We start from the raw sequence: 19,637 nt of genomic DNA, 5'->3' as shown, positions 1-19,637 counted from the left end.
AGCAACACACCTGGCTGAATGATTACATACCACAAAGCTTTAGTACTACATGTCACCCCTGTGCATATTTCCACTAAATCTGTATCCTTACTGTCACAATCTGCAAAAGGAAAGAAAACAATGAAGAAATTCTGTTAGATAATCGATGCTGTTTTTGTATGTTTTTAGATAAGAGCGCACACTGACTGACCCGGGTACGGTGGGTTTAGATTCAAAACAAGAATCTTTATGTCTCCTTTGGGAGACATTTTTTCTGGAAAGGGAAATTCAGCTTAGTGAGAATCCCACCAAGTTGAAGTGAACTCAAAGAGAAGCAGGTCAGGCTGTTGTTCCTCTAAGGAGCGACTGGCAGTACAGGTATTACAGGTGAGAGTCAGGAAACCAAAACCAAGTCGTACAACAAATGTGTTTTTTATGAGGTCCTTTATCGCTGTCTGCAGCCGTGCGTGGCTGTCACAAAGGGCGACTGACGCTGAGATAAAAAGATAATCTGTCTGACAGAATGAGGAAGTATCACTTTTCTACTGTTGCATTTAAGCACTGATTCCCACTCCTGCTGCTCCTTCTCAGCATTCATTTTTTTCCACTTTAGCCTGTCTTGTGGTTTTCCCCCTACAGTCTTGCTGAAGCCTGAGGAACAGTTCATCTTATTCCCCCACACTGTAAGTTCTGCATAAAAAAATAAGATGGTAGAATATGTAAGAGGCAATAAATAACTTAAAAGCCTTATACAGTTTGATTTTGCACCTCAGGGATTTAACTCTGATGTTGGCAATTGTGAACGTTCTCTCTTTTTACCATCAGAAAAAAACAAACTGCTGTTTATGTTCAACTGAAAGCTCTAAATTAAATGATCTTTGTGATTTTATTCTCTTACATTGCTTTGATTATCTACTTCTTTCTAAAAAATTGCACCTATTATTTGTAAAGTGCCTTGAGATTAAAAAGAAAAAAATAAATTGAGAAAAGGTGCATCAATCTCCCCTGAACACAGGATAAATCTGTTGAAAAAATAAATATAAATTAAAACAGACAATATTTTGACCATATACAGTTACAACAGTGTATTAGGGCCATAGGAAGAAAAAAATAAAATAAAATACATTTCCACCAAAAGAAAAAAAAGACGTTTTCTAGAAGAAGAAAAAATTCTGTGCAACAAAATGAGAAAATTTGCTATAAAAACACTCAGAAATCTTTAGATTAATTTCAGTAATTTTCTAGAAAAAACATGGAAATTTATGTTTTTTTTTCTCTAGAACATTTCTTAACTTAATCACAAAATTCCAGATTTTTTCTCAGCAAATTTTCAACTTTTGAAACTCACAAATTATGTTTCTAGAAAATGTCTAAGATTAATATTTCACGTTTTTGAAGCAGATTTTGAAGTTTTTTACTCCTCCTGTTTCTATTTACAGTGACGCCGTATGCTGTCATATATGGTAGATAAACAAGTCGGTGAAAACTATTTGAAATTATTCAACTAAAACTGATTTTTTTAAATGTTGATCTCATCATGACAAGCAAAACCGGAGAAAAAAAATATTGCTTTAAAAGTCTAAGAGATCTTTGGAGCCCCCTGCTGGCGTGTTCTGGTACAATTCTTCAGGATGTAAACAAAACTCAAGATGCCACCAGATAAGTATATTCAGACTTCATATTCAGACTTCTACATAATATATTACGCATTATCTTGTTGAAATTAAAAAAAAAATAGAAATGTTTTGGCAGACTTAAATGAAAGTATAAAAATATCACATGCATCGTTTTTTTTAGAAGTTTTATTCACACACTTTCAAAAAATAATAACCTGATTTGTATCTTGGCTATTTTTTTAAATCAAAAGTACACAAAACCAGCAATAATCGTTAAATAAGAACTAATTTATTAAATTTGAGAGTACAAAAAACTGCATAATTAGTGTTGGAAGAGAAAAAATCAACTAAATTCACAGTCAGATTTTAGTTCAAAAAGAAAGAAAACTAAGTGCCTCGTTTTAACAACATGTAGAGTTTTAAATGTGTTGGCCTCTTATATCTCCAGGATCTTTTGAATCTTCGCTCTGTGTCCAGAACCTTAAGATCCAATAATCAGTTGCTGCTGAAAGTTCTTCGGACCCGACTTAAGAGCAAAGCAGATCGGACGTTCTCCGTTGCTGCTTCTTTTCTAATCTCACCAGATTAGATCTGCTCACAGTCTGGATTATTTTAAATTGATTCTTAAAACTTATTTTCATTCGTTGGCCTTTAATTGAGGCTTGGTACTGTAACTTTTCCGTTGTGATGTTTTATATTTATTTTATTTACTTTTTATTATTACCCTTATTTTTTGTATTATTATTTCTTCTTTTTCTCTTTTCATCAACTTATTCTATTGTTTTATTGTTTTTGTGCAGCACTTTAAACCTGGTTTTAAAATGCTTTATAAATAAATTTGACATTGACATATTATTCAGCGGCTCCCTTGTTCCTAACAAAATGTGGATAAAAACAATGTTTGTTAATGCCAAATAAATCAAATCATTTATTTTAGAAATAAATGTTCAATTTTTTATTTTATTTGTTTAATTTTTTCTCCTGGCACTTTTACAAAAACACGTATTTTAAAAAGATCGCATGTTATGAGTATAATTTTTGTTAGATCTGTTTTTCTTGCCATTAGGTTTGGATATTTGCTTTTTAAAAACCATTTTTCACAAATATAAACATCCTGCAGAAGTAAATGTTTGCATCCATTTTTTTTTTGCAGCATGTAATTTTTTATTTTATTTTAAAACCTACTAAATAAAAATAAAATGATGATTCTTTAAAAATGTCTACACATTTCCTTCAATAGATACTTATCAAAAACAAGTAATCAATAAAAGTGTAAAAGTTGCATGTTTTTCTTTGTTCTGAATTCTAAAATTGAAATGAAAATGAAGTGATGATTGGTTCGTTGTACTTTTTTCACAAAGAAAATAAAATTTTGTAGCTGTAGACAATCGCCCAGTGGGATCCCAAGGAGGTGAGGCCTCCGCTCACATGGCCGCTGATGAAGATCAGCTCGGCCTCGGGGCGATCCGGGTACATGTTGAAGGAAGTACCGGACGGCTGACCCACATACAGGGAGCGGCTCCGGTTGGTTGTGAAGACGATAGACTGCAGATAGGAGGAATGCTTCCCAGAAATCTGGATGACGGCTTCTCCGTCGTACAGCTGAAGTTCCTGGGCGTCTCCGTATGTGTAGCCAACACCAGAGGACGAGAGGTATCTGTACTGGAACTGGATGCTGGAGAAAAAGAGAAATAATGTGAATAACTGGTGGCAAAACTTTTTTGTTGTAACAAGAAATAGTATATCCAAAACGCGTCTTGCTAACTTACCCTCGGATGTAGCTATTCTAGTTTTCCCAAACTCTCAAGGCGGTGATCCTTCCCTGACCGGTGATCGCATAGGAGTTCCCACCTCCCGACCCAATGGGTGGAGAGAACGAGTAATGTGGCCTGACTGGAATGGGAAAAAACAAAAATGTTACTAGTCAGATGCAAAATGTCTTTTAAAAATATAAAACATGCACTCCAAAGTTGAAAATGTTATCTAATCATCTCTGAGATTGATGTTTTCTCATGAGCAACTTGCAGCAGAGGCAGCAACAAAAAACATTCTGTACAAGACAAATAAAAGATTTACTATTTCACCCCTAGACTTTTCACATTGTAAATACAAACTAACAAAGAATAATAAAGTTTTTTTTACCTGACTGGTTGTCTTGCTCCTAAAATCTGAAGTGTACTTTACGTTGTCAAAAAGCAGAGTTATGTTGTGTGTGTTGTTTTCGATTACGCCTAATGTTTTCCTTGGCTGCTTTGCAAACCTTAAAAAAGTGCTTAAGCATCAGGGAGGAGCCTGCTGTCAGGTGGTGGATTGACAGATTACTGTCAAAACCAGGATGCCAGTAATCTGGAAGATATGCAGCTCAGAAATTACAAACATCATCATTATGCAATTATGTTTGCTATTATTATAAACTCTGCAAGTATAATGAATATAAAGAGTGTAAAGTTATGAATGAAAACAAAAAGGTTTGGTTGGTACATTGTGGGACATTGTTGCTGGTACGGGTCTAGGTTTTGGGCATCTGGGGTCTGTGGCCCTCATCTGGGGAGGGACATTAGTGACTCTGTGAATGACTTCTGGCGGCAGCATGTGGTGAGTTTGGGGTTCCTTACAGCTTGAGATGGGTTACTGGCATGGTGGCCGTATTGTTCCTGGGGTAGTCTTGGGATTCTGGGGGCGTATTTTCCCCGGATCCAGGCTGAACCCTGAGACTTGGGTTCTGATCAGTATGTAGTCTGGATTTGGGGCCGGTTCATGCACTGCATGTTTGCACTGTGAATTTTCAACATGGTTTTGGGCTCTTTATGCCACGTCTTGTCCTCAGTTGTGAGGTGGATCGCAGTGGGGTGGTGGTGGTCCTGTGTCTGGATGATCCAGCAGTCTCTGTGTGAGCCTGTCTCTGTGTGGGTCTGTCAGGGTTGGGGTCGCTGAGCTCTCATTATGTTGGACTTCACAACAACCATCGTCTTGTACCAGGTTAGGATTGGCTTTTTTATTTATCACTTGGCAGCTGGGATGTTTATGGACCTGTGAGGGGCTGCTTCCTTTTTCACAGTTGGTGCGTTGGCTTTTCTGTAGCATCCTTCCTACTGGTGGTGTAGTCGGCAAGTTGAGAGGCTTGTGTTTTTGGCTTATTTGTGTATGAAGTGGTGAACGTGCTTGTGTTGGCTGGTGTTTGCATTTTGATTGGCCCCTTTTTTTGGGTCTGGTATCGTTTGCTGTCTGTCTGTCTTGGTGTTGGTATGGGGTGTGATTTATTGCTTTGCTAGCCTATCTGTGGCCACAGCCTGGTGCTGGGCTGGGATTCAGGGCTGTGGGTGGTATTCTTGTTCTGGATATTGCGCTGAGCTGGCTGGTCGGTCCATTTCTTGGGTTGGGGTTCTATAAGTTAACGCAGTGCCCTGTATGTCTGCTGGATCTTCTTCACTGGGACTAGGTGGATCCTTTGGTTTGTAAACATTATATTTATATAAACTAAATGGAAGAGACAAGAAAACAATTAAATATGTACTTGCTATATTTTACCAACTTCATAGAAAAAATAAAAAAGAAAGGAGAAGATAAAAAGAAAAATTTAAATCCTTTTTTTAAAAAAAATCGCACTTCATAATTCAAGTTCAAAATTGCCTAGATAATATAATTAGCAGTCGTTACAAACAACCAACAGTGAGTAGCAACAAGGTGGGGAAGAAAAAACAAAACCCGGAAGCACACATGACAATCAACTTAAAGGGAAGGTGATTGGGTCATGGCGGACACCTGGGTTACATGTGGGAAGTTTGAACCAGCAACCCATCAGTTACAGGAACCACAGTGGCTACAACCAGTATAGCTGTAGTACCACCATCTACTGGGTTCAAGGATCAGGCACAACATACACTAAAGGAAAACTCAAAACTTTTAATGTTAAATGAAATGTTACACGTTTATTTCTTTCTAAAATACATATAAACATAAAAATAGTTTCAACATTAAAATACAGTAATCTAAATGCTGCAGCAGAACAGATTAAAATATTACAGCTAAAACAAGAGAAAAAAGCAAAATATTAAAAATAATTACATGTACTTTGTGCAATCAATGCATGAAAATTAGTTTGCGGTGAATTTTGCAATTCTTTAAAGTACAAATGATTTTTTTTTATTTGAATAGATTTTAATTAGGTAGAGTAAAACTGGTTAACATAATTTGAAAGAAATGAAATCAGATTCAATCTCATTTTACATTAACACAAAATTAACACAAATACCGTTTTGTAGAATTTTTTTTAAAACACTCAACCATTATATACATTCTATTGTTGATTTAAAAAACTACAAAAATAAACCCCACTCACTCTCTATGGTACAGAATAATACAAATCAATCCCTCAAGTCCAATCATGTGAGAATGTTCTGGAAGGGAGTCCATGTCCGGTCAAACTCTGTTAATGCATGAAATAGTCAGTGGGCCCCCAAGCCTCTTCATCTATCAGCATCAGTACTGGCACTCCTCAGGGCTGTGTGCTGAGCCCTCTGCTCTTCACGTTGTACACACACAACATACAGTTTGACATAAACAGTAAGTTAATACAACAACATACAGTTTATCATTATTGTTTTTTGATGCAGAATATACCAGAAAAATAAAACATCAATGAAGGAAAATGTGTCATGGTTGAACATCTCTAAGTATCCAAATGTGAAGATCAAAATGATCACATTTAACAAATACAACATAGGACATTTATGGAACATACTTCTACAGCTTTTCAACTGTGTGACGTGTCATGTGCCGAGTTAAACTATTTTTATGACTAAAACGTTTTAAACAGGTCACACATGAAAACGGCTTTTCACCAGTGTGAATTATCATGTGCTGAATTAAACTTTGTTTTTGACAAAAACTTTTTCCACAATTTCCACATGAAAACGGCTTTTCACCAGTGTGAATCCTCATGTGCTGAGTTAAATCCTGTTTTCGAATAAAACTTTTTCCACAGGTCACACATGAAAATGGCTTTTCACCAGTGTGAATCATCATGTGCTGAGTTAAATGCTGTTTTCGAATAAAACTTTTTCCACAGGTCACACATGAAAACGGCTTTTCATCAGTGTGAATCATCATGTGACGAGTTAATTCCTGTTTTTGACGAAAACCCTTTCCACAGGTCACGCATGAAAACGGCTTTTCAACTGTGTGAATCATCATGTGCTGAGTTAAATCCTGTTTTCGAATAAAACTTTTTCCACAGGTCACACATGAAAACGGCTTTTCACCTGTGTGAATCATCATGTGCTGAGTTAAATGCTGTTTTCGAATAAAACTTTTTCCACAGGTCACACATGAAAACGGCTTTTCATCAGTGTGAATCATCATGTGACGAGTTAATTCCTGTTTTTGACGAAAACCCTTTCCACAGGTCACGCATGAAAACGGCTTTTCACCAGTGTGAATCCTCATGTGCTGAATTAAACTTTGTTTTTGACAAAAACTTTTTCCACAATTTCCACATGAAAACGGCTTTTCACCAGTGTGAATCATCATGTGCTGAGTTAAAGCCGGTTTATAACCAAAACTTTTTCCACAGGTCACACATGAAAACGGCTTTTCACCAGTGTGAATCATCATGTGACGAGTTAAATCCTGTTTTCGAATAAAACTTTTTCCACAGGTCACACATGAAAACGGCTTTTCACCAGTGTGAATCATCATGTGCTGAGTTAAATGCGGTTTTTGACTAAAACTTTTTCCACAGTTCACACATGAAAAAGACTTTTCACCAGTGTGAATCATCATGTGCTGAGTTAAAGCCAGTTTATAACCAAAACCTTTTCCACAGGTCACACATGAAAACGGCTTTTCACCAGTGTGAATCATCATGTGCTGAGTTAAAGCCAGTTTATAACCAAAACCTTTTCCACAGGTCACACATGAAAAAGACTTTTCACCAGTATGAATCCTCATGTGCTGAGTTAAATGCTGTTTTCGATTAAAACTTTTCCTACAGTTCACACATGTAAACGGCTTTTCACCCGTATGAGTTCTCATATGAGCATCAAAATCAGATTTGAAAGTCAAACGCTTTTTACAGATGACACATGAGAAAGGTTTTCTTCTTTCCTGATTTTGGTTCTCAGCTTCAGCAGCTTCCTGGAAGATGACTTGGTTCCTGTTTGGTTCTGATTCAGTGTGGTCTGCTTGCTCATCAACAGGAACCACCATGCAGGTATCAGTCTCCTGTTTTAATTCAATCTGTTCTTCACCCTGACTGCAGTAAACTTCTTTCTCTTCCACTTTTATCTGCTGGTGTTTTAGATCCTCCTGCTCTTCTTTTATCTGATGATCTTCTGGCTCTTCCTGTTCTTGTTTCACCTGCAGAGGTTCCAACTCCTCCTGGTCCAGAGTGGATCTCCTCTCCTGGTAATAAATGTTACACTGCAGGCAATCTGGACAAGAAAACAGATTTAAAAAGCAATCGTTATTTTATTGAAGTAAATGGGAGAAATCGTTCATTGTTTACGACAGAAATGAAAAAAATGAAAAAACCCACACCGAAAAATTTAAGAGCGTAGACAGAGAGACAGATCAGGCGACAAATCCAGCAGACAATTGGAGAATTCTCAAATGAACGGATATTAAATATTTTTTATTTATTATAAAATTAATAATAGTTGCCAATGTTGTTAATATTTACAAGTAAATTTTATTATTTCAAGATATTACTTCATTTGGAACTATCATTACTTTTATTTGTATTAAAATTTGATTTTAGTTCACTTTATATTTTTGGGGTTTATTTACAGAGTTTATTTGTAGGTTAATAATTGTTTAGTTTTTGTTGCTTTGTGTTTGTTATTTACTTTTGTAAGTTAGACATTAAGAACTGTGGGTCCATTTTCTGTAAGTATAGGGACTGGTATAGGACCAGCATGCACTGGGTTGGGCCTGTGGGTTTTGACCAGAGCAGGAGAGGAAACAATGAAAAGTGGTGATGCTGAGATGCAGCTTCATGAAGCCCTGAGGAACTCCATCCAATCATTCGACTCATGAGCCGATGCATCGCTTCTCGGCCTTTTGGCTCAGACAGCGGTCTCCTCCTTTGGGTGGTGATAGCGGTAGTCTTTGTGACTTGGCTGTTACCACTGATTTAGAGGTTCAGTAAATTTTGTCCCCGGTTAAGATATTGACCACTAAGTAGTGGAAAATATCTTTTACCTTTTATTTGTATTTATTGGTGTTTCTTAACTATTTATTGGTTTTAGTAAAGGTTTTAAACCTTTAACTGGTGGTGCCTCCACCATGGCGGCTAGCCATGCCGGCATGCGGAGGCACCACAGTGTTCGATTTTTATTTAGAGAAAAAGAAGACGAAAATAGAGTAACAAGATTGGACTTTTCCAGGAAGCTTATTCAACAGGTGCTGAAGTTTCGGCCAGATGACCTGAACTGTATCCTTACCCTGCCTTTCAATAAGGGATATGATGTAAGTTTTTGCTCTGCCGCACTTCTCAAGGATTTTTGGACACGGTTTGAAAATGCTAAGACCCAGTTTTCAGTATTTGACGTCGAGAAACTGACTGACAACTCCCTGAAAATGGTGATTGTCAGGATGTTCAATGAGACTGTCAGTGCTGAAGATATCTGTATATGGCTGGGTAGATACTGCACTGTGAGAGGCCAGGCTATGAAGGTGCGGGATGTGGACGGCATCTGGAACTGTGCTTGGCGGGTCCCCATTAAACAATGGGAAGACCCCCAAGGCTTCCAGGGCCTGAAGCATCTCCCCTCAATGATAGTCCTGGGGGAGAACAGAGGCTACATTCACTATCAAGGCCAACCCAAACTGTGCCGGAAGTGCGGCGAGCATGGTCATCTGGCCGAAACTTGTGAGAAAGTTTTCTGTGGTAAATGTCGAGAAGTGGGACACACTTTTGATGAATGTACGAACGGGCGGAAATGTAATTTGTGTGGTGGACAGGATCATTTGTTCAGAGACTGTCCAAAGTCGTTCGCAAATAAATTGAAAAAAGGAAAAGAGACGCCAATGGAAACGGCTAATGAGCAAGTGGACGCAGCTGGGTCGGAAATTTCAAATCTCCCGCCAGGTCCTCTGATTGGAGGAGAGGAGGAGAGGGCGGGAAGCGGGGAGGGGAAGGAAGCCCCCCCCCAGACCGAAACATCCAGTGAGGGCGGGGAGATGCTAACCGAAGGCGGAGCTAGCTCGGACTCTGAGGAAGAACAGACGGACAGCAGCGATGATGCCCCCCTCCCCGACGCCCAGCTGGCCAAGAGGCCGGCATCTGAGTCACCTCCCGACCTTACCCCCAAGGTAGGGAAGAGAGGAAGGCTCGAGGAACTCTTCGGTTCTTTCGGAGAGGAATCCAGAGCCTTCCTCGCTGGCTCATCCAATGAGGTCTCGTTCCTAGACTTTGCTCACCAATCAACCCCGGAGGACCCAAACAAGGTAACGGCTTTAGAAAGACGGCCGACACCGAGAGCCCGAAGGGGGAATGGAGCTCCAACCCGACCTGCACCACCATGTGGGAAGGAAGAGCTCTGTTCACAGGACAGTCTCTGAACCCGCCTTGTTTTAATGACCGCCCGTTTTTTAACATGGGTTTAAATTAGTATTATCTTGTTTTTAATCTTTCAAAATGTCGTACTTGATTTTAGCCATCATACTCATGACTCTCACCTTCTCAACCATCAATGTTAGAAGTGTGAAGTCGCAAGTTAGAGTCCAGAGTGTTTTATCCTTTTTAAGCTCCGTACAGTCAGATGTGTTTTTACTACAAGAATGTTCACTCCCGTTTTTAAAGAACTACACCCGGTGGCAGGACTTGTGGCCACGGCGTCTATATGGAGCGGCTCCAATGAAAATAAAAATGACGGCGTGGCCATTTTAATAAACAACCCGCACATCTTGGTGAAGGGGAGCACCGTGGTGAGAGAGGGAGGAGCACTTTTAGCAAATCTGACTTTTAACGGACAGGATTTTAACCTCTTAAATATTTATGGCTTTAATGACAAACACGATAGGTATGACTTTTTAGACAGAAAGAGAAACAGAAAATTAAAAAATGATAAAAAGAGATTTTAGAACCCCAGTAGCTTTTAACCTTTCTCTTGCATATGCTTTTATTCGGAAATTTTTAGAACATTTTGGACTGGAAGGAGAGGAGAACAAGATTTTAACCATCGTTTTATCATTTCTGTTGTGCAGGACCGGGAACCAGTGACTCCAGTGCGCGGCCTCCTGTATGGAGACGCCTCCACCGTTTGGCGCAACGTGAGCCATCCCGTCCTTCCAAACAGACTCCAGGACCTGTCATGGATGGTGGCTCGTGGGATCCTGCCGGTCAGAGCCGTTATGCACTCCCGAGGCATGTCTGCAACGTCCATCTGCCCCCGACCCGGTTGCGGCGCGCCGGAGTCGGTGAGGCCCCTGCTGTGGGAGTGCAGCGCTGCTGTGGACCTGTGGGCGAAGGCCGGCTCCTTGCAATTCCCACACTTGCCAGCAAGGGAGGTCCTTCATGTACAGCTAGTGCTGTATGGGGTGAGCCAGCTGAAAATGACTAAAAAAGACTTCGCTGAGAGGTGGCTCACCCCAGCCACCATCAAAGACGCCATTTGGACCTCCAGAAACTTGCTGGTGAGCAGGCGCAGGCAGATGCCCCCCGTGGCTGTGATCCGGATGGCAGCAGCAAAAAGAGGAACACCAAGGGCTGCAGGTGGCGCGCCAAGGACACAGCCACAAAGAAGAATCGCCTGCGCCTCCGTGGACGAAGGAGCCGGCGCTCCACGAACAGAGGTCCAAGCAGCGGCGGCCTGGCTCTCCGGGTGAGGCAGGAGGGAAGGAGCTTCAGGGCGGGATCCCCTCTGAGCACCAGCGCTGTTTGGAAGGACGGGGCGGCTCCGGACTTGGGAGGGAGTCACCCCGGTCCTGCTCAACTTTTAACACACAGAGATTTTGTGTTTTATACTCTTGTTCTTAGCTTCTTTTAGTTTGAACTGATGATTTTGTAAGTTTTTAAAAGTTTCTGAATAACTGCAACAATGTAATGTTTTTTAAATGTTTATAGTAACAATAAAATTTTTTCGAAAGAAAAAAAAAAAAAGAGCCGATGCACCGCGGTGCTTCATTTGCTCTACTGTGACATCAACTGGACAATATATGTAAAATAGGCAACGTGAAAACAACACGAAGCTTTACAATGAATAAACAAGTTTAAAATGTTTGTGATTCTGATACATAAATTCTGATTAATCTGGTTGTATGAAACAATGGCTGGATCCAAAAGAAAACTAGAAACAAAAAGAAAAGAGGGTTGTGATTGGCTTGTTACTCGCTATGTCACCAGGGACAACGATTTATTACTAAAAAATAAAAACTTTAACTGCTCAGGTTTAGGTGAGTTCTCTGTCTTACCCGCTTCATTACTCAACACATCACTAATGTAAAGTTTGATCTTTGTTATTTGCTTGTCAAACTGGAAAAAATAAACTATAAAAGCAATCTTCAAGTTTTTTGGACATTGAACTTCTTTTACCTTCGTACGAAGCATCACCTCAGTGCAGCAGTGGCTTGTTGACTGAACTTTTATAGGATGTTTGGTTTGACAAACAATCGCCACTACAATTTATTTATTACAAATTATTACATTTTACAGCTACTAACACACTATTATTGTTTCATGCTGTTTGCTTTACTAACCTTGCGCTGCATTGTTCACATTTCTCCTGTTTTCAAAAGTAAGTTTGATTAGTTAAAGGAGGAAAAGCCATAAAAAGGTCATTTTATTTCTACATCAATAAGCCATTTTCACAGCGTAATTGTAATTCCTGCGTTCATTTACCGGTTAACAAAACATTTATACGGGAAAAGAACATTTACTAAAATGATCCTCATACAGAAAGGTGCAGACATTTAGACCTTAACCTGCATCCAAACGCTGGTGGTTCCTACCTATTCGGTGTAAGATTATCTGGGGCCTCCGGGAGAAATCCAGCAGTCTGCGATGATCATCCATCTCTTCCTCCGACTTGACGATGATTTCTTTAAACTCTGTGAATGTTTCTTCAGCAGCAGTTAACGGCTCGTTGATAAACTCGTTTAGAGAAACAGTCGAACATTCAACCAAACAGACCATGCGCCATTTTCTTTGTCTTCTTCTTCTTTGGGATTTTATGACTGTCGTTCATTCATGTCATCGCATTACCGCCACCTTGTGGATCTTACGATCATCACGTTCATTTAAATGTGCGGTGCTGGTGGTCGAGTGTAAAAGACTTTTAACGGGTTTTTCTACTTGAATTTTCTACCGGTATTTTAATAATAGTTTGTATTTATTTATGTTTTAGCTCTCAGGATTGAAGGTGGTGCGTTTGGCAAATGTTCTACTTACTTTCTAAGACACTAATAATATAACTATGTGTGGAGGTTAAATTAGTTCCAGCATTAGAAACATGGTGATCTATAATAGAAAACAGCTGCAGCAGAACAGAGAAAAATATAACTAAAACAAAAGACACAACAAATTATTGAAGAAAATATTCAACCATATTTTCTACAATCAAGAAAAATTAATGCATGAAAATCAATTTATAGTGAATATTTCATTTTCTATAGAGTAAAACTTTTTTAAAAATTTCTTCATAAAGTTTTTACATAGGTAGAGTTAGACTGGTTAATATAATTTGAAACAAATAACAGCATAAGTTGCAATATCATCTTGTTTCAAAGAGAAACCTATCAAAGATTTTATTGTATATATGTTTGAGAATGCACAACCATTAATGAAAATGTTCAATTAGAGCTAATAAACAGAGGTTGATTATAACTTTTCTATCAATTATAAATATTATAATTTTATAACTTTGTTTAAGAACTGATTTCCTAAAATGACTTATGACAAAATAAATTGTCACATGGTGACATGACTACTTCAGTAACTAACCCGTATTTGGCTTGGACAGATCTGGCCCAGGTGAGGCATGCCTCATGTGAACCGTGCCATCACTGCCAGATCTTTCCTGAGTCTGGCTGACATCCAATTTGCCATGCCAGAGGTTTGCCAGATGTGTCAGCAGAATGCCAGATCCGGTTCAGGTCGGTCTGCTGTGTGGGAACCGGCGAAGGCTCGCTCCTCTGGTCACCGTTTGCTCGATTACCTGTCCGCCCTCCAACACCACCTCCACCAGCGATCTACACCAAACTCTGAGACTCCACACGCCACCAACAAGCAGCCTCGACTCCAGCAGCCCCCACCGCTTCTTCCTCCCTGGCAGGTTAACTGCATTTCATCAAGTAAGTAATTAAATCCTCTCCTTCAGTCTCAATTCAAGAACGCAGACTCACCATTCACCTTTCCCTCCTCCAGGATGCAGTCGATCCTATACAGTGGACTCCGGGACAAGATTCACATTTCATTCAATTCTCTGGACAAAATAAACTGTATTGAACTGATTCACCGGCTTCATGTTTGTTCTGTATGTGGGTCAAGCGGATCAATCCCCTCATGACAGAAATTATGCTTTAACCCTCAGATTTTAACAAATGTAACTTTATATCAACATTACATTTTTTATGGCTTTCTTTTAATTTGTCTAAAAGAAGAAAATCTGGATTTATACACATAATTGCTCGACTCTGGAGAACCTGGCTGTCCTGTGGGACATTGTTGCTGGTACGGGTCTAGGTTTTGGGCATCTGGGGTCTGTGGCCCTCATCTGGGGAGGGACATTAGTGACTCTGTGAATGACTTCTGGCGGCAGCATGTGGTGAGTTTGGGGTTCCTTACAGCTTGAGATGGGTTACTGGCATGGTGGCCGTATTGTTCCTGGGGTAGTCTTGGGATTCTGGGGGCGTATTTTCCCTGGATCCTGGCTGAACCCTGAGACTTGGGTTCTGATCAGTATGTAGTCTGGATTTGGGGCCGGTTCATGCACTGCATGTTTGCACTGTAAATTTTCAACATGGTTTTGGGCTCTTTATGCCACGTCTTGTCCTCAGTTGTGAGGTGGATCGCAGCGGGGTGGTGGTGGTTCTGTGTCTGGATGATCCAGCAGTCTCTGTGTGAGCCTGTCTCTGTGTGGGTCTGTCAGGGTTGGGGTCGCTGAGCTCTCATTATGTAGGACTTCACAACAACCATCGTCTTGTACCAGGTTAGGATTGGCTTTTTTACTTATCACTTGGCGGCTGGGATGTTTATGGACCTGTGAGGGGCTGCTTCCTTTTTCACTGTTGGTGCGTTGGCTTTTCTGTAGCATCTTTCCTACTGGTGGTGTAGTCGGCAAGTTGAGAGGCTTGTGTTTTTGGCTTATTTGTGTATGAAGTGGTGAAAGTGCTTGTGTTGGCTGGTGTTTGCATTTTGATTGGCCCCTTTTTTTGGGTCTGGTATCGTTTGCTGTCTGTCTGTCTTGGTGTTGGTATGGAGTGTGATTTATTGCTTTGCTAGCCTATCTATGGCCACAGCCTGGTGCTGGGCTGGGATTCAGGGCTGTGGGTGGTATTCTTGTTCTGGATATTGCGCTGAGCTGGCTGGTCGGTCCATTTCTTGGGTTGGGGTTCTATAATTTAACGCAGTGCCCTGTATGTCTGCTGGATCTTCTTCATTGGGACTAGGTGGATCCATTGGTTGGCAGGCTGTGTTTGTGAATTGGGATAGGGGTTTGGTTTGAATGATTCCTAAGCTGGTGGTCCTGGTTCTGGTTGGCTGTTGGATCTCTGTGTATGAGAAATGCAAGTGGGTGTATGGCGTCCATTTTTGTTTTGTTTATTTTGACATTATCTACATGGGTCTGAATGTCTGGGTGTACACATGAGAATGGGAACATGTGATCTTGTCTCTGTGTGCCTGGTCTGTCTGTCAGGTTTGGTCTCTGGCTCCCTCCTCTCTGTGATCACCTTTATATCAAGTTGGGTGAGAGGAGGGGGCCCCTATAAAACTTTTTTCTCACCTTTCTTTTCTCTCCCGCTTTCTTCTCCGTCTCATTACAATTTAATAAAATAAACCCAAAACAGTTTCTAATAAAGTTTCATGTAATTATATCAGGGGGAAGCCATAATGGTCCACTTATGCAAGTCTTTAGGGCTTAACCTTGGTACTCGACAATGCTGAGTGTCACACTGTCAGACAGGACAAGTTTAATACAAAACACAACAAAAAGACAAAATGCAAGTGTTTAGTCAATGGTAAATGTATGTATAGCGATTTATCTAGTGCAGAGGATGCCAAAGTGCTTTACATGCTGATGGTGGTAAGCTACATTGTAGCCCAGCTGCCCTAGGGCAGACTGACAGAAGCTGCTACACAATCAGCACCATCGGACTTCTGACTAACAGCAGGCAAGGCAGGTTTGGTGCCTTGCTCAAGGACTCAACAACTGAGATGGATGTGGGAAGTTTGAACCGGCAACCCATCAGTTACAGGAACCACAGAGGCTACAACCAGTATAGCTGTAGTACCACCATCTACTGGGTTCAAGGATCAGGCACAACATACACTAAAGGAAAACTCAAAACTTTTAATGTTAAATGAAATGTTACACGTTTATTTCTTTCTAAAATACATATAAATATAAAAATAGTTTCAACATTAAAATACAGTAATCTAAATGCTGCAGCAGAACAGATTAAAATATTACAGCTAAAACAAGAGAAAAAAGCAAAATATTAAAAATAATCACATGTACTTTGTGCAATCAATGCATGAAAATTAGTTTGCGGTGAATTTTGCATTTCTTTAAAGTACAAATGATTTTTTTTTATTTGAATAGATTTTAATTAGGTATAGTAAAACTGGTTAACATAATTTGAAAGAAATAAAATCAGATTCAATCTCATTTTACATTAAACACAAAATTAACACAAATACTGTTTTGTAGATTTTTTTTTAAAACACTCAACCATTATATACATTCTATTGTTGATTTAAAAAACTACAAAAATAAACCCCACTCACTCTCTATGGTACAGAATAATACAAATCAATCCCTCAAGTCCAATCATGTGAGAATGTTCTGGAAGGGAGTCCATGTCCGGTCAAACTCTGTTAATGCATGAAATAGTCAGTGGGCCCCCAAGCCTCTTCATCTATCAGCATCAGTACTGGCACTCCTCAGGGCTGTGTGCTGAGCCCTCTGCTCTTCACGTTGTACACAGACAACATACAGTTTGACATAAACAGTAAGTTAATACAATAACATACAGTTTATCATTATTGTTTTTTGATACAGAATATACCAGAAAAATAAAACATCAATGAAGGAAAATGTGTCATGGTTGAACATCTCTAAGTATCCAAATGTGAAGATCAAAATGATCACATTTAACAAATACAACACAGGACATTTATGGAACAAACTTCTACAGCTTTTCAACTGTGTGACGCGTCATGTGCTTAGTTAAATCCTGTTTTCGAATAAAACTTTTTCCACAGGTCACACATGAAAACGGCTTTTCACCAGTGTGAATCCTCATGTGCTGAATTAAATCCGGTTTTCGAATAAAAGTTTTTCCACAGGTCACACATGAAAACGGCTTTTCACCAGTGTGAATCATCATGTGCTGAGTTAAACCCGGTTTTTGACAAAAACTTTTTCCACAGTTCACACATGAAAACGGCTTTTCACCAGTGTGAATTATCATGTGCTGAGTTAAATCCGGTTTTCGAATAAAAGTTTTTCCACAGGTCACACATGAAAACGGCTTTTCACCAGTGTGAATCATCATGTGCTGAGTTAAACCCAGTTTTTGACAAAAACTTTTTCCACAGTTCACACATGAAAACGGCTTTTCACCAGTGTGAATCATCATGTGCCGAGTTAAATGCTGTTTTCGACTAAAACTTTTTCCACAGTTCACACATGAAAACGGCTTTTCACCAGTGTGAATCATCATGTGCTGAGTTAAACCCGGTTTTTCACTAAAACTTTTTCCACAGTTCACACATGAAAACGGCTTTTCACCAGTGTGAATCATCATGTGCTTAGTTAAATGCGTTTTTTGACTAAAGCTTTTTCCACAGGTCACACATGAAAACGGCTTTTCACCAGTGTGAATCATCATGTGCTTAGTTAAATGCGGTTTTTGACTAAAACTTTTTCCACATTTCACACATGAAAACGGCTTTTCACCAGTGTGAATCATCATGTGCTGAGTTAAAGCCAGTTTATAACCAAAACTTTTTCCACAGTTCATACATGAAAACGGCTTTTCACCTGTATGAGTTCTCATGTGTCCAGTTAAATGCTGTTTTCGACTAAAACTTTTTCCACAGGTCACACATGAAAACGGCTTTTCACCTGTATGAGTTCTCATGTGTCCAGTTAAATGCTGTTTTCGACTAAAACTTTTTCCACAGGTCACACATGAAAACGGCTTTTCACCAGTATGAATCATCATGTGCTGAGTTAAAGCCCGTTTTCGAATAAAACTTTTTAAACAGGTCACACATGAAAACGGCTTTTGACCCGTATGAGTTTTCATGTGAGCATCAAAAACAGATTTGAAAGACAAACGCTTTTTACAGATGACACATGAGAAAGGTTTTCTTCTTTCCTGATTTTGGTTCTCAGCTTCAGCAGTTTCCTGGAAGATGACTTGGTTCCTGTTTGGTTCTGATTCAGTGTGGTCTGCTTGCTCATCAACAGGAACCACCATGCAGGTATCAGTCTCCTGTTTTAATTCAATCTGTTCTTCACCCTGACTGCAGTAAACTTCTTTCTCTTCCACTTTTATCTGCTGGTGTTTTAGATCCTCCTGCTCTTCTTTTATCTGATGATCTTCTGGCTCTTCCTGTTCTTGTTTCACCTGCACAGGTTCCAACTCCTCCTGGTGCAGAGTGGATCTCCTCTCCTGGTTATAAACGTTACACTGCAGGCAATCTGGAGAAGAAAACAGAGAAAGAGTAATTGGTACCTTTTCTGAAGTAAATACGAGTAATTGTTCATCGTTTAAGACAGAAATGAACAAAAAAAAAAAACACCTTGAAAACTCAAGAGCGTAGACAGAGATACAGATCAGTCGATATATCCAGCTGACATTTGGGGAATTCTCAAATTAACGGATATGAAAAAAAATATTTTATTACAAAATTAATTGTAGTAGGGATTATTGTTAATATTTACCTGCAAATTTTATTATTTCAAGATACTATTTATTTTTATTACTTTGAATTATATTGAAATTTTACTTTAGTTCACTTTATATCTTTATGGTTTATTTATAAACATGAGTTTATTTGTAGGTTAATAGCTGTTTAGTTTTTGTTGCTTTGTGTTTGTTATTAACTTTTCTAAGTTAGACATTAAGAACTGTGGGTCCATTTTCTGTAAGTATAGGGACTGGTATAGGACCAGCATGCACTGGGTTGGGCCTGTGGGTTTTGACCAGAGCAGGAGAGGAAACAATGAAAAGTAGTGATGGTGAGATGCAGCTTCATGAAACCCTGAGGAACTCCATCCAATCATTCGACTCATGAGCCGATGCACCGCGGTGCTTCATTTGCTCTACTGTGACATCAACTGGACAATATATGTAAAATAGGCAACGTGAAAACAACACGAAGCTTTACAATGAATAAACAAGTTTAAAATGTTTGTGATTCTGATACATAAATTCTGATTAATCTGGTTGTATGAAACAATGGCTGGATCCAAAAGAAAACTAGAAACAAATAGAAAAGAGGGTTGTGATTGGCTTGTTACTCGCTATGTCACCAGGGACAACGATTTATTACTAAAAAATAAAAACTTTAACTGCTCAGGTTTAGGTGAGTTCTCTGTCTTACCCGCTTCATTACTCAACACATCACTAATGAAAAATTTGATCTTTGTTATTTGCTTGTCAAACTGAAAAAATAAACTATAAAAGCAATTTTCAAGTTTTTTGGACATTGAACTTCTTTTACCTTCGTACGAAGCATCACCTCAGTGCAGCAGTGGCTTGTTGACTGAACTTTTATAGGATGTTTGGTTTGACAAACAATCGCCACTACAATTTATTTATTACAAATTATTACATTTTACAGCTACTAACACACTATTATTGTTTCAT

The 19,637-nt window shown here is 39.3% G+C and overlaps 1 protein-coding gene and 2 long non-coding RNA genes across 3 annotated transcripts; 1 reads left to right on the top strand and 2 right to left on the bottom strand.

Moving 5' to 3' along the window:
* Positions 1 to 1,862: 1,862 nt before the first annotated feature.
* On the bottom strand, positions 1,863 to 4,779 carry LOC116731664 (zymogen granule membrane protein 16). Its single transcript, XM_032581477.1, is given in 3 exon segments — positions 1,863 to 3,270; positions 3,365 to 3,488; positions 4,689 to 4,779. Coding segments are annotated over 3 exon segments (537 nt in total). The 3' UTR covers positions 1,863 to 2,948.
* A 3,141-nt stretch (positions 4,780 to 7,920) lies between these two features.
* Positions 7,921 to 8,488, bottom strand: LOC116731032 (uncharacterized). Its single transcript, XR_004341486.1, has 2 exons — positions 8,441 to 8,488; positions 7,921 to 8,026 (listed from the first exon to the last, which is right to left on the bottom strand). It is a non-coding gene; the product is annotated as an uncharacterized LOC116731032 (long non-coding RNA).
* A 4,713-nt stretch (positions 8,489 to 13,201) lies between these two features.
* On the top strand, positions 13,202 to 14,045 carry LOC116731075 (uncharacterized). Its single transcript, XR_004341533.1, has 2 exons — positions 13,202 to 13,886; positions 13,960 to 14,045. It is a non-coding gene; the product is annotated as an uncharacterized LOC116731075 (long non-coding RNA).
* The last annotated feature ends 5,592 nt before the right edge of the window (positions 14,046 to 19,637 follow it).

The sequence above is a fragment of the Xiphophorus hellerii genome, chromosome 13 (assembly GCF_003331165.1).
Source record: "Xiphophorus hellerii strain 12219 chromosome 13, Xiphophorus_hellerii-4.1, whole genome shotgun sequence".
NCBI lineage: Eukaryota > Metazoa > Chordata > Actinopteri > Cyprinodontiformes > Poeciliidae > Xiphophorus > Xiphophorus hellerii.
The sequence above is the reverse complement of the archived record's forward strand: the minus strand, read 5'-3'. Positions and strand labels throughout refer to the sequence as shown.